At 40.4% G+C, this 14,139-nt stretch overlaps 1 protein-coding gene across 4 annotated transcripts in view; it reads left to right on the forward strand.

Annotated features, from left to right (window-relative positions):
• Positions 1-965: 965 nt before the first annotated feature.
• aplp2 (amyloid beta (A4) precursor-like protein 2) overlaps positions 966-14,139 on the forward strand; it is a 67,381-nt gene continuing 54,207 nt past the window's right edge. For all 4 annotated transcript variants that reach the window (XM_079465896.1, XM_079465898.1, XM_079465897.1 and 1 more), the window contains exon 1: positions 966-1,247. In XM_079465896.1, coding sequence (XP_079322022.1) covers positions 1,170-1,247 — 78 coding nt within the window. In that variant the 5' untranslated portion in view covers positions 966-1,169. The remainder of the gene's footprint in view (positions 1,248-14,139) is intronic.

The raw sequence follows: 14,139 nt of genomic DNA on the forward strand, positions 1-14,139 counted from the left end.
TCATAACAAAAATTGCAGGTTATACATATTTACCCTTACGATTTATGTCAACTGTTGTCAAAGTGATAAACCTGACAACTCAAATCATAAATAAGCATAATAAGCTTACCACTGTGAATCGAGTAAGGTTAGGACACATATTTGAACACTGAGAAACAGAATTTTCTTTAGTTTTTAACAACAACAAATAGAAAAAGAAACGTGAACGTTTGGATTTGGAAACGTTTTATTATAAATAAACCTATCTATTTTAATATATAGGTATTTTGTGTGGAACAACGGGACAGTTCAAAAGCTTAACTGACTTTTTCCCATACTTTAGAATAATAATATACTCATCAACACTATAAAAACATAAACACAACGTTAGGAATTATGTTAGAACTAAAGAAAAACAAATAAACCAGACTGTTACAATTTAGCATTTTACTACTTATTGAGGTGTCACTGTTTGTAAACTTAAAATGAGTTGTTTTTTGTTGGTTCAACTAAAAAAGGTCACCGTGTTGCCTTAAAATGTTGAGTTAATTCAACTTTACTAAACATTTCATGCATTCAGTTTTTATTTGTATTTGAAAAACACAGGCATTTAGATTTTAAGGTCTTGAAAAATTTCAGTCAGCTGGCCACCAAAAAAAATTAAATAAACAAATATAAATCTATTTCAATATGTAACAAAAAACAAGACAAAAACATGAAGACAATAAATGAAATGTAAAAAAGAAAACTTGATTGCTTCAACTATTCAACTATAACGAGCTTTTAATAGTATTTGTAATAATATAAATCTTTGAAAGTAACAATATAATACAGATCAGACAATAGACCACGCAAAGAGGAAGAGAAAGAAGAGAAACAAAACGAATTATTATAAAAATCATTTTCTTATTTGTTATATGACAACACGATGACCTCATTTCCGGTTGGTCCCGTTTCGGACTGTCGGTGGCGCGCTTGATCCTTTTATAGCGCACGAGCTGAACCTGCGGCAGGCGGAGACATACGCGCTGCATTCCTCACGCGCTCTACGCAGGATCATCCCACAGTGGGAAAAACACGAGAGAGAACAAGTCCTCGAGGATCATTGACGGAGCTCTTTCCAAGTGAATAGCCGCGTTTGAGAGTCCAGAGGCGGATAAATTGAGCGGAGTGTCATCAGAGATCAGCCGATGAAGATGGGTTTAGTCCCCGCCGTGTCCGTGCTGATTCTGGCCATCGCAGTGCCCAGCCTGGCCGGATACATTGAGGTCTGTGCGCATTATCTCCACCTCTCATGTGGCGTAATTCTCTGATTTTCGGATACTTTGTACACTGGTGTTTTTCTACTGACGTGTGTCCTACTTATTTATGCTTAAGAGACTAAAAATAATAACACGTATTAAGTACAAATCTGTAAAGCCATTAGGCTAGACAGAAACTACAAAGTGTTCATGTCGCTTGTGTGTGATTTGTTGTGTGGGAGAAAGAAAAACGTATAATTTAGACTGTAGTTTTCCCTTATAATAGTAGCCAGTGTCTATTTATTGTGTAGTATTAAACCTTGATGGTGTAAATGTGTAATTGTCCGAGCAGCGAGGATTAAATGTTCAACTGTCCTCTTGTGTTTTGTGTTTATAATTGGCGTTTATGTGGGTTCAGTTTAAAGTCTCTGAAGATAGAGCACTTTCCTCAACACCTAGCTGCTTCAAATCCTCTTTTTTGACCCCATTAAACTTTAAAGGATGTCAAATGCCCAGAATTTCCTCGTGTTTTATCCAGGCGGGGATCGGAATCTAAGCTGGAGTCTTTGATTTGAAACTCTCTCACACGTTTCCTTGATTTCTGTGCAGAAATTGTTCGGAGGTCGTTCAAAAGTGCACATTTGCTTCGTTGGTTAAGACAATGGGATGTGAAAAGACGAACATTTTTCAATAGACTATAGACGTTTTTTGAATATTTAACAAAACATGTTTGACACAAAAGACAGTGGGGTGGAATACACGTCGTAAAATAGGACCCAGGGCTTATTTGTTGGTATATATCTTTATTCTTCTAATTTAGAGATTACATTTATGAGCTGCACACGCTCGCACATCTTCCCTCGATGATCCTACAGGAAGGGACCTGTCTTTTTAAGGCACATTACCTGGAGGCTTTTACATTAGTTTGAATGTAACTCTTCTCTCGGATGGCACGTTTACCCAGTAACATGTCAGCTTAGCTCAGCCTGCGGGGAGGATTCGGCTAATTATGAAATAATTCTTTAGAATGAGATCAATGCGCCGACATATACTATGAAATAATCTCGATGTACTTGGCTAATTGATGCATTAGAGAGAAAGAAAATGCGTCTGACTCGGCGTCACGATTGTTCGGGAGGCGCGGCGATGCTTCTGGATTTGCATTACAGGGGAAAGTCAAAGAGTCCTTTTACGTTCAGATCAATATTCGGACCCTATTGTATTTCTGTTATTACAGCTTTTCTCATTGTTACGCATTTGACTCCTTGTATCCCAGATTGCGTTTGCCTGATCCCTTCTCCGGAGTAAGATTACAATGGAAAAACGTTATTTTGGGCTGAGAGGTTCTCGGGTTGAGGAGTGAGATGTTGTGCTGGCGAGTCTCCTTGACCTCAGACCTGATCTACGTCCGGGGAAGTTCTGCAGCGGTGCTGCGCTTCGTAAACTGCAGAAGAAACCTGCATACCTTTGTTTTTTTTATTCGGCAGAAATGTAAATGATTACCTCTTTCGTTTGCCAGGTGTTGTGTAATTTAGTTGGAAAAGAGAACGCGTGATATGAGTGTTGGTTCTCTGCCGTGAGCTCTGTGAGGTGCTGCTGATGCGAGCTTGGATTTAGCTTTTGTTTCCTCAGTTGTGCCAGTGTCCTCGTTTCATTTTGTTATAGACGGTTTCAAAGCAAAAAAACAGTCCCTGTAGAGATTATTTCTGAAAATAAGCAAAAGAAATAACAACTAAATTACATTCGCTCGCAAGTTAAAAGTAGAAGAACCGTTAGTTGGCCAAACTTAAATGCGACAAGTTTCACGACCCATTCAAATGGTTTATTTAATAACATTATATACTAAAACATATAACATACTAAATCAAATATGAATAGTTATATTATTAGCCACTAGCCAAACTGATCAACAAACTGGAAGTTAACTTCAGGCCATGGGCGTGCCACCGATGAAACGTGCATTTTACGTGACTGTTTTCAAGCTAGTTGTGCTCCAGGTCAGGACCCAAATTTGATATTGAACGTCAAGTGGTGACCCATCGGATTTCAAAAATGTTATTAAACCTGAACGTTACAGAGCTAGTTTGCGCTTCATTTATTCTCTCTAGTGTCATTTCAAACCTTTTTGACTTTTCTGCTCTGCAGAACACAAAAGAAGATATTTCGTAGAACGTTGGTCACCAAGCAGCGTTGACGCCCATTGACTTTGTTGCATGAACACAAAACCACTGATACATTTCTCAAAATATCTTCTTTTTTCTTCCACAGAAGAAAGAATCATGTACATGTTTTGAACCACATGAGGGTGAATAAATAATGAGTGAATTTTGTTAGAGCAATAACAGTTTTTTTTCTTGTTTAATGGCGAATATTAAAGAAATGTTAATCCGACACAAACATGCTAATTTCTCTTAAACTGTAAGTTTATTCGAATTGATCTGAAACGTTAATAAATCAAACTGCCCATCACAAAACACACTATCTGTCTTGCTGATACAAGCTTACACAACACAAGGCTTGCTTGAATTTTACGGCACAAGCTCTGGCGTATGCCAGCATATAAGTGATGGAATTTTTCTGAATACATGAAAACACAAGGTTCTGTGTACACTGCTATACCAACACAACGAGTATTCTTTCAATTCTTTCTCAAATTCAGACTTTGCGATCACTGTAAAATCATGAATTAAGTCTCAAACAGCCATTTTAATATGAGAAACCGAGCCTGTTAATTAGTTTCTGTGGGCGGCTTGGAGACTTTGTGCTTTTCTGAGAGCCTCAGAGATGGTAAACAAAAGTGTTGTCATTTCCTTCTAGTATGCTGGAGGGCTCACCTTGCTCTGGTTACTCGGTCCAGCAGCTCTGTCTCCCATGTTGTGACTCCGGGGTCTTTTAATGATGCATTGAAAAAGCTTTTCAAGTCACGAGATAAAAATGTATTCCGTTTACATTTTCGCCCAAAAAGGGCATCATTTATTCACCCTCATGTCGTTCAAAACCTGTATATGACTCTTTCTGTTGTGGAACACAAAAGAAGATATTTTGAGAAATGTCTCTGTGGCAATGGAAGTCAACGGTTCTTCAAAATATCCTATTTTGTGTTCTGCAGAAGAAAGAAAATCATGAAGGTGAGTAAATAATGAAAGAATTTTCATTTTGGTGAACTATCTATGATGTTTCAGTTGGAGGTTGCTCGAGCAGGCCTGACATATTACACACATACATGTCAAAGCTCTTTTTTCATCACCCCTGTGTTTGGTTACCCAGATGAAACCGAATTGAGTGTGTGTGGTTTGTTTGCTGGGCCAATGGTGTCTGCACCCTTATCCACACAATGAAGTCTGCATACAAATGGCTTGTGTGGCAGTGTTAGGAGGGCTTTTAATAGCACGCTCGTCGCTCACCCCAGGAGTGATGAATGAATGCGGGTGGGGGGCTATTGTCAGCTTTGAATTGGTTCAGGCAGCTTGACTGCCACAAGGACCTGATTGGGACATAGATGCATGTATGTTTATCAGATACAATGACAGGCTGGAGATCAGACGATAATTGCTTTATTGTGCATTTCTCCGGATGCTAAGCTCCTTCCTGTGGTGGCTTTTTTCCTAAGTCCTACTTGTTTTATAAACTCGACCCACAATGAGAAAATGTGAGAAAAAAGTTCATGTTTGGCTCTGTTTGTGTTTCTTTTAGCAATCATTCATGTGCACGCAAAGAAGTGAATATCTCAAAGTTTTCAAATGGTAATCTCTGTAAACAAACGTGAATTTAAATGTATGTCAGCGCTCTATTGTTGGATTGGTGCTCGCCTGGGATCGGTTCCGTCAGCTTCCTGTTTCCTAAAGCCTTAACTCCGCCCCAATGCTTGTCCTTTAGGGCTTAGGGCTTAGAGAGACACTTTCAATTATTTTACAAGTCTCATCACAAATCCTCTTAGCAGTAAGACACACTCTGTCCTCGGCTGAAGAGAAGGAAACGGGCTAGCCTGCGACGGATGCTCCACCCTTTCATTACTGATATGATACATGCACACCTTGAAAGCCGCACCCTGGTTTGCGTAAGCCAAGATATGAGCTGTGCATTAGTCACTGACACACTTCCTGGCTTATCGGCACAGCAATTGCAGTCCAGCCCTAAATCATAAACGACAAACAGCGGGGATCATTTGAACAATTTTTCTGAATTTTGTTCATATGAAAGTATATATTGGGGTTTTCAAACTTTGCCAATGATCCCCAAATAAGATGAACTTTTTGTGAGGATCCTCTTTATGAAATACTTCCATCTATAATGTTTTACGTGTCTTTTTATAGAAACATTTCAACTAAAATAATAGTAAATGTGATGAAATAAAGACATATTGTTTACTAACTTAAATAGTTGGCTACACTTGTTGAACGTATTTAACCCTGACGATTTTCAATTCAAATGTATTTGTACTGTAGCAACTTTCACATTGAGTGTGAAAAAAGGAACTATAGTGAGAAAGTATGAAAGATACAAATCTAAATTATGCGCAAAAGCAGTTAAACACTCTACAATAAATGTTAAGTAGCTTTTAAAAAAATGTGCTGTTTTTTCCCTGTAATTTTCTGGGGACTTGTAACCTTTTGGAGGGCCCCCTGTGGATCTCTGGACCCCAGTTTAAAAATCCCTGGTATATTGTGGAAAAGTGTATACCTTTAGGTTGATCATTATCAGTTTCAAACTGTCAACCAAACCATACTTGAATTGATTCGATTTTCAATTTTGCAGACAATCTTTTTCAGACGTGTATGATTTACAGTTTTTATTTTATCCGCCACATTATCTAATTTGTAAGTTTTGGGGCTAAATTAACCTCCTATTTGTATTTCCATTGACTTCTGAGTTCTAACCAGGTCCAGAAAATACGATCACATAACCCCAATGTTATCAACCCTTCACTGGCTACACATTAAGTATCGTATTGACTTTAAAGTTCTTTTAATCACTTATAAAGCCTTAAAGGGTTTAGCCCCTACCTACATAACAGAGCTTCTATCACACTATAACCCATCACGCTCTCTAAGATCTCAAAACTCAGGACTTTTGATAACAGCTAGAATAACTAAATCCACCAAAGGAGGTTTGAGCTTTCTCATACGTAGCAGCTAAACTCTGGAAAAGCCTTCCTGACGCTATTCGAGGATCAGACACACTCGCCCAATCTAAATCTAGATTAAAGACACATCTTCTCAGCCAAGCATTCACTTAATGCATAATATGCTAAATAATCCACCGGGAGACTAAATTATTAGAAATAATTTCTAGAATAATTGAACTTGTTCTAGAAACACCTTGTACTGTGCTGTGTTTTTCTTATTTTCTCCTGTTAAGATGATTTGGAATAATGCACATTGTGTAAAGCGCTATATAAATAAAATGGAATTGAATTGAACTTCAACAGAAGCATTAAAGGCTTGTTCACACCAAAATTATAACCAAAAACAAATATGACAATCATTATTACAGCTTCCACATCAAAGGATGATAAGTTAAGCCTTTTATATTTTATTGAATATCAAATTCTCTGGCAAATCTTCGCTACTGTTACAGTTGTGGTGTGGACGCAGCTAGTCTAAATTTTTTTTAAAACGTTAAAGTCTTAGTCACTTATACTTATGTGAGCCTTCAGGCTAATAGTGGTTGAGTTTGCTAGCTCAGTCGAACCAGCGAACAACGAAATGGCAGACGAAAAGATTTGCTTTGGTCTTAAGTTTTTTGTTTTCCTTGAGCTTTTTATCGTCCGTCTTATCTGTGTCTGTCTTATGTGCGATGGCTCCTGTGAAAGTATCTGTCTGTGTCGTTTATCTTTCCTCTGTCATGCCTGAGCATGTCTGCTGTTTCAGGTCTTCCTTCAGGATGGGCTGTATGGGAAGAACGTGAAATACAACAGCGTGTCAGGCAAGCTCCGCTCGCATGATCCGTCTAAATTCCCGAGCGCCCCGCTCGCTCTAATTATCGTATCTGGATGTTTTGTACGAGAGAGAGAGAGAGACGGCCACTGTTACCTCCTGCAGCTCGGCACATCACAAATGTACACTCTTCACCATCAAAGATGGACGCCTGCAGTCCATTTGGGCCTTAACTGTACCGCAGAGATTTGTTGCTTCTTTCGTTGCTTTTGCAGGATGCGATTTCATGGAGAGGCTGAATATGTGCCGGCTTGCAATTTTTGTGTATGGGGTGCTTGTATGCCTGTTTCCTGCATCGGTGGTTGTGATTGAATGGGGTGTGAGTCATCTACCCCGCATGTGTTCACATATGAATAAAACATTTACTCAGGAGCATGTTGTTCTGAAACACACAAACGGAGACCAGCTTTCATTCCATTTCGTCCTCACCGTGTTTGCTTATGGTCCATATTTGCGGCCATCTGTATTTGTGGTGCGGCTTGATCTTCGTGTTAAAAGGTGGAACAAGATCTGCGTGTTAGCCTGTTATCGTGCTTCAGAGTCGTACTACGCTTTTCTTTGACCCACGAATTTGTAAAGTGTTCAGTTTGCAACATGAAGCAATGTCGACCATGAATTTTTGACTTGGACCACAATTCCCAATTCATATGATGGACACATTGAGTTGTGCATCACTTCTATAGTTTCTCTCTTGTCCTTCAAACTGCTTGTTCGTGCTCATGTGGGAATGACAGCAAATGAATCCGTGAATAAAACCACCCTTGTGGTATTGACTTTAATTTGCATGATCAAATGCGTTTGCAAATTTTGCGTGGGAGATGGCTTGTTGTGCTCATTTGAATTCGGCTCAGGTTTTGATTTGTAGCCCCTCCTGTGTTGTGGTCTTTTGAATTTTAGCAGTCGGTCTCATTCAGAAGGGCTTTCAGTCTTTTACGTTTGGGTCAGTGACAGCAGCCATTGTACTTATTGAGCCCAGTGGTCTTGAGTTGGTTTGTTTGTCTTTATCTGGCCGTGGAATGACCAATCACTACCGTCCCTCTATACTGCTCTCTCTTAAGCAGACCGCATGAACTCTGCTACCCTTTCTAGTCCAGATGCCTTAGTGTGTTAGTGGTTAGTGACTCTGGAAGTTTATTACTTGACTATTTATACAATCAACTCACTTTAGCAAAGAGTCAACATGATCTGGCAACAATGAATGGTGAGATGCAATGCACGGTTTTTGAAAATTGAGCTACAGGAACACTGTGTCATTCTGAAGCAGGAGAGGAGAGATGGGGATGAAGATGTTGTAGCTGGGGAGGTGAGCGGTGGGCAGATCAGCTCACTGTAACCGTATACACCTCAGAGACCTGAATCTGCTCTGCTGAACCACCAAAAGCACAGCCAACACTGATACAGCACTTTCAGCAAAACAGATGGACGTGAGAACTCTATTGGCTGTGCGGCGGCCTGTATTCTGATCTCTTAAATCCAGCAGTTTCTGGATAATCCATAAAGGGGAAAGTCCGGTTTTCTGAGAAGTTCACAGGTCATCGTCTTCAAACCGGTCAGATATTAACAGCTTGTGGGTTTGTTTATGGAAAGGGCGACTCTTGAAAGTCTCAGAGCTGCTGTCATTGGTGGCAGGGACCGTGGAGAAGCGCCCAATCTAAAATAACCGCAGGCAGGGTTCTGATGTAGGAGAGGAGTGCGGGATGAGAAGGAGCCTGTGAGAGAGGCCCGCAGCCGGATGTCTGTCGCGTGGAGATATACGACAGCCTCAGAAGTGGAATAAGTATGTGAGAAGGGTCGGTGCTGGCCGAATGGAAAGGTTTAAAGCAGAGAAATGGGCTGATGCAATGTGCCGTGGAGAATATGTTACACGCATTCAAAACAGCGGACGTGCGCTCTAGGGAATTTAAAACCCAGCTCGTGGCAGGTGTTGCCCTTATTGTTTCGTTCCTTCAGCAATCTGCACATGGAAACTAGTGTGACCTGGGTTTGCACCAGCCGTTATGACAGTTCGAAATGACCCATCAACCATACTTTTGAGAAAATAATCCACTTCATTTAAAAATGTAATTTGTGCTTGGCCATAGAGCAAAGTTAAAAATTGTGGCTGGCCATGTAAAATCAGGAAAGCAACGTTCTTTGCCAAATACTTCTGCAAGTTAAAAGTGGTGATCAACTTGCCACAGGTCTGCCTCGAAGCAAATCAAACAGACAGGTATCCAGGTGCTAGGCTGACACTTTTCAGGCTATTCGTTTGGCCGTGATCATGTTTTTCTAGGCTTTCTTGGATCCTTTTTGCTATTTTATCCATTATCACAACTCACTTTGTAGACAATTAAAAAATGAAACATTTTATTTTAATAAGTAAAATAGGGCACAATGTACTGTACATATACATATTGTTTTTTCACAGCTGTTGACCTGTATCGCACTTTCATTTGCGAACAAGTAGTGGTGTAACGGGATCACAAAACTAACGGGTCGAATAATTTTTCGGATCCGCAAATGTAAATGCTCAACATAGTTTGATTATTATAATATAACAAGTTTAGAGGTTTTATAAAAATTTAGTTGAAGTGGCGCGTGTTTGTTTTTTCTGGGATGGATCGCTTGTGGCGCATTGGATTATGTAATGTGCGCTTTGACTCAACACAACATTACTTTAACTTTCGCAGCGGTTGCATGCATTCTGAACCGTAGAGCATGATCCGCACGATTATACCATCCTGGTGCCGGGCCTGATTCTAGTGTTTTTATAAATCAAAAACGTTAACGTCTTTCACCCTCAAAACGTTCTCTCTTCACTTCCTGTCACGAGGAATGACACGGGGGCGGAGCTTTCGGAGACTCGTTTCTGCCCGAAAACAAATAGAATGCGGCAGTTAGCATCTGATAACTGTCCAATCAGTTCCCAATGGACTAAATCAACTCCCACCCTACGTTTTTCTCATTTCAGAAGTCATTTGTCTTGGATATACATAACAATATGGAAAATACGTCATTTGGCACTCTAAACGTTGCTTTTATGACCTCAGCATTGTTGTATTGCGATTTCGCAAGTGACAGCATATCAAATTTTACTTCGGTATCATGCTGCTCTATTATTTAGCATTAGTCATCTCCGTCTTTAGGAATGGGTATAATGTGAGCACTTAAACATCACTAGTCTGTGCTAAAACAAATTCAACAGATCTTAGATATCCAAGATCGTTGTTGGATCGTTGTATGCAAATATGGTGTTTAAAATACAATGCAATGCCCTCCAGACATCAAATAACCCTGCTTGCTGGAACACAAAGGAGATAAACTCTGCACATTACCTTCTTAAAGAGACAATCAATTCCAGATTCAAAGCCTGAACAGATTGTGAAAAGTTTATCACCGTCTTTATTGGGAGATCTTTTATCATTCGTTGCTAATTATAATGAATTCCAGGCTGGCAGCTGACTCGTCCATCTTCCCTGCTGCCATCCAACATGATATCATCATTCCACCCCTGATGTCTCTAACAACAGTCTGTAGACCAGCCTTATTCACTGCAGATAACGGAACACCTCATATCCTGCTCCGTTTGAGAGGAAACCGGATGTTTGAGTTTTGAACCATTGTTTATGGGGTTGATTTCCAGCGAGGAGCTTAAGAGAGGGAAAGAGTTTCGTGTCAGTTCACTGTAAGCAGGGTCGAGTTATCTTGTATAGTTTGCAGAAAGAGACATGGTGATTGGAGACGAGGCCTGGGGCTGGGAATGCATTAAACCATCACGCATGACTCGGCCTCTCAGGGAAACATCAAGGTTGTATTTCACCCCATAATGGAATGGATCTTTTTTCCCATTTAAGGGATAAAAACGCAAATGTGTTCATTTGTTCACCCTCATGCCATTCCAAATCTGTATGACTTTCTTTTGGAGATCACAAACGGACATAATTCAAACGCCGTTGGTGACCAAACGACATTGACCCCCATTGACTTCTCAAAAATACCTTTCTAAACGAAACGCTTTTTTATAGTTGTCTCTGCATATTAAGCTAAAACACACCATCGCCGCATCTTTTGTAGTAATACACCACACACATCAGCTCAAATGCGTCTCATCCTCATCATCTCCGCTGCAGAGACCAACCGATTCCACCGTTTCCTCAGTTTTATAAAGATGGCCGCCCCTCCTGTACCTCAGGGAAACGGCATCTGCGTGTGAGATGCTGAGAGAGCCGCTGTTCTCCTGCCGCGCGCTTGCCGATGGGGTGGATCAAGAGGCTTAATGATCCGTTTAACCTCGACCTTGGAGGTTGCGAGGCGGGAGGAGCTGCAGACAAGGGGAGAGGGAGATTCATTGGCGCTGGGCGGTTATGGGGTGTATATTTCTTTCATTACTTTCATTTTTCTTCCTTCCTTGCACCTCCTCCCTGTTTCTCTTCTGCGTTATTATTTATTGTCTGATCTCCTCCCTTCCTTCATAAATGGCCGTAGTGGGTTCTTGATTGTTTATCGTGTTATTGATTGGTTTTGTTGATGGGTACAGTGTATCTCCAGCGCTCTTTGAAATGATTTCTGAATATGTGTCGGATTGTAATTCAAGGTGCTTTGGAGACTACTGCCTATTACAGCATCACATGCTATTGCAGGGAACATATTTGGACCACATGAATGACAAATGTACATGTTCAAAAGAATACGACGCATCCCTGGCATCACCATGGTAACATGAATGGAAAAACATGTTTGTTTGTGTTTCATTCTCTTTTTGTCACTGTGAGGTTTTTTTGTGTGATATGGGCAGAGCTGGTGTTCTCTGATAAGGTTTGGTTCCTTTTCAAGCTCACTTCCCCTCAGCCTGCATTGTCTCACTCCTCTAAGGTTTTCACATGTAGAACAGATTTTGTCTTTGACCTGACAGCAGTGAGAAATCCGATGAAGTTTCGCCACAAATACGTGAACTCTTGGCAAAGCTGTTCACAAACTTTATTTGCACACCTCCTAGAGCTCCAAACTTCATAACATTCTAACAATGTTTGTTCTGCAACGTCTTCTGTCTGTGTACGTTTCTTTCTTATCTTTCTCGGTCCTCCATATCATGCGTACTCAAACTGGCCTAGTTAAAATTGAAGTACGCTTGCTCATACATAGTATGCATACTGTTTCAGCAGTGCACAGTACGCAGGTGTTCTTTATGGGTAGAATACCCAAAATACCCCATTGCACTTGCTTAAATGTGCAGCATGCAACATTACATTAAATCCATGCAAGGTATCCCACAATGCACTCAACTTTACCTGCCGTTTTCACTATAACATAAGAATTTACTTTTATTTATAATAATTTGATTAGCAATAGAATGAGATCATATGACAAATGTAGGGTTCTCCTGTTCGAAAAACACATTCGTTCCGTATTAAAGGGTCAGGTCATCCAAAACGGAGATGTTTTCATCCTTTACTGACCCTCATGTCATTTCAAGTCTGTATGACTTTCTTTCTTCTGCAGAACATGAGAAGATATTTTAAAGAACGTTGGTAACCGAGCAACATGCGCACCCATTGACTTCCATTGTATGAACACGAAACCACAGAGTCATTTCTCAGAATATCTTTTTGGACAATGTTCAAGTATAAGGAAGTGAGAGTAAAACAAATGAGAACAGAATTTGTATTTATGGGTGAAATATACTAAATATACGCAAATCCACTCATTTGTGTTGTGTAGACTTCGTCAGTGTTGATGTTCTCAAAGTAGCGAGCTTGTATCTCACTGCATGCTGATAAGTCCGGGACGTGGCCTTACGAGAGGATGAGAGCGAGAGATTGGCCGTGTATGGCGCAGTGAAATGAGCACAGGTCGTTTCTCAGAAATCCCAAGGTCTGTGTTCGGAGATTAGGCGGGCCAGACAGAGCCCATGCTGCGACTTAATCCTGTTCTTTTAAATGCTGAGAGACAAGCAAACAATGTGAAAACAAGCACTCTAATGACTGCATTCACAGCAGTGTTCAATAAACCTCCCAAATCTCCACTTCAAGATGCACTGGATTTCCCCGCTTAGACCCTAGGCATGCTGCAGGGGTCGGTTCAATAGAGACCGTGTCATTGAAGTTACAAACAAAGAATGCAATGGTTTTCCCTGACCAACGTCAGCCCAAGCCTTTACAGGGCCCTAAGGAGAATTTTATTTTGGGGTCCCCCTGTGCCCCAATACAATCGACTATTGTCAATGCATACTTTAAACCTAACACTCCCAATTATATTAGTTGTAACTGTGTTTGGGATGTAGGAATGTCATAAAAACAAAAACACATATACCTCGCATTACAAGTGTATTGGGCTTATCAAAACATTAGAAGTGTGTGCTGTTTTAGCTATAAAACTGTCAAAATCATTTTGCGTAAAGGATTGTAGTGGTGTGAACTTTCCATCGTAAATTATTACAATAAACATAATTTAACAAACTAACAAACAAACAAAAGAGATGAATTGCACGTTCAGAACCTTCCCCCTTTCTCCCATTGGTCAGACAAACCGATAGCCCCACCTCAAACCCATGCCAAGGGTTGATCTAACATAGTTTGACTGTTCAAACAAGCGCTACAGCGTTTACACTCTTCAGGATGTCAACATATACAATATAACAAATAGCTTACATATGGTTGTCTTTGCGTATTAAGCTGGCACAGGGGAAAGCATTTCACAGATTTAACACGTCAGCTTAAAATTTTATTTCACCCAGAATGTCCCTTTAAGGATATTTTAGCATAGTAAGATCAAAACACGCAGTGGTTTTAAAGCTAGCCGGTCATTTATCCACGACTTGAACTGTCTCACAAGCACAGTAAGGATGTGAGAAGATTTAGAAGTTAGAGGAGAATCTCTAGTGAGGATGCAGCACCCAGAAGTGATAATCAATGGAATGTCTTGAGAATGATGGCGTGAAGATTTTGACACCCTTGAGGTTTGCAGCGATGAGTGCAGGGTGGGTGGCCGTTGTGGCGGGCCGGTCA

The sequence above is a fragment of the Barbatula barbatula genome (assembly GCF_947034865.1).
Source record: "Barbatula barbatula genome assembly, chromosome: 10".
NCBI classification, from domain to species: Eukaryota; Metazoa; Chordata; class Actinopteri; order Cypriniformes; family Nemacheilidae; genus Barbatula; species Barbatula barbatula.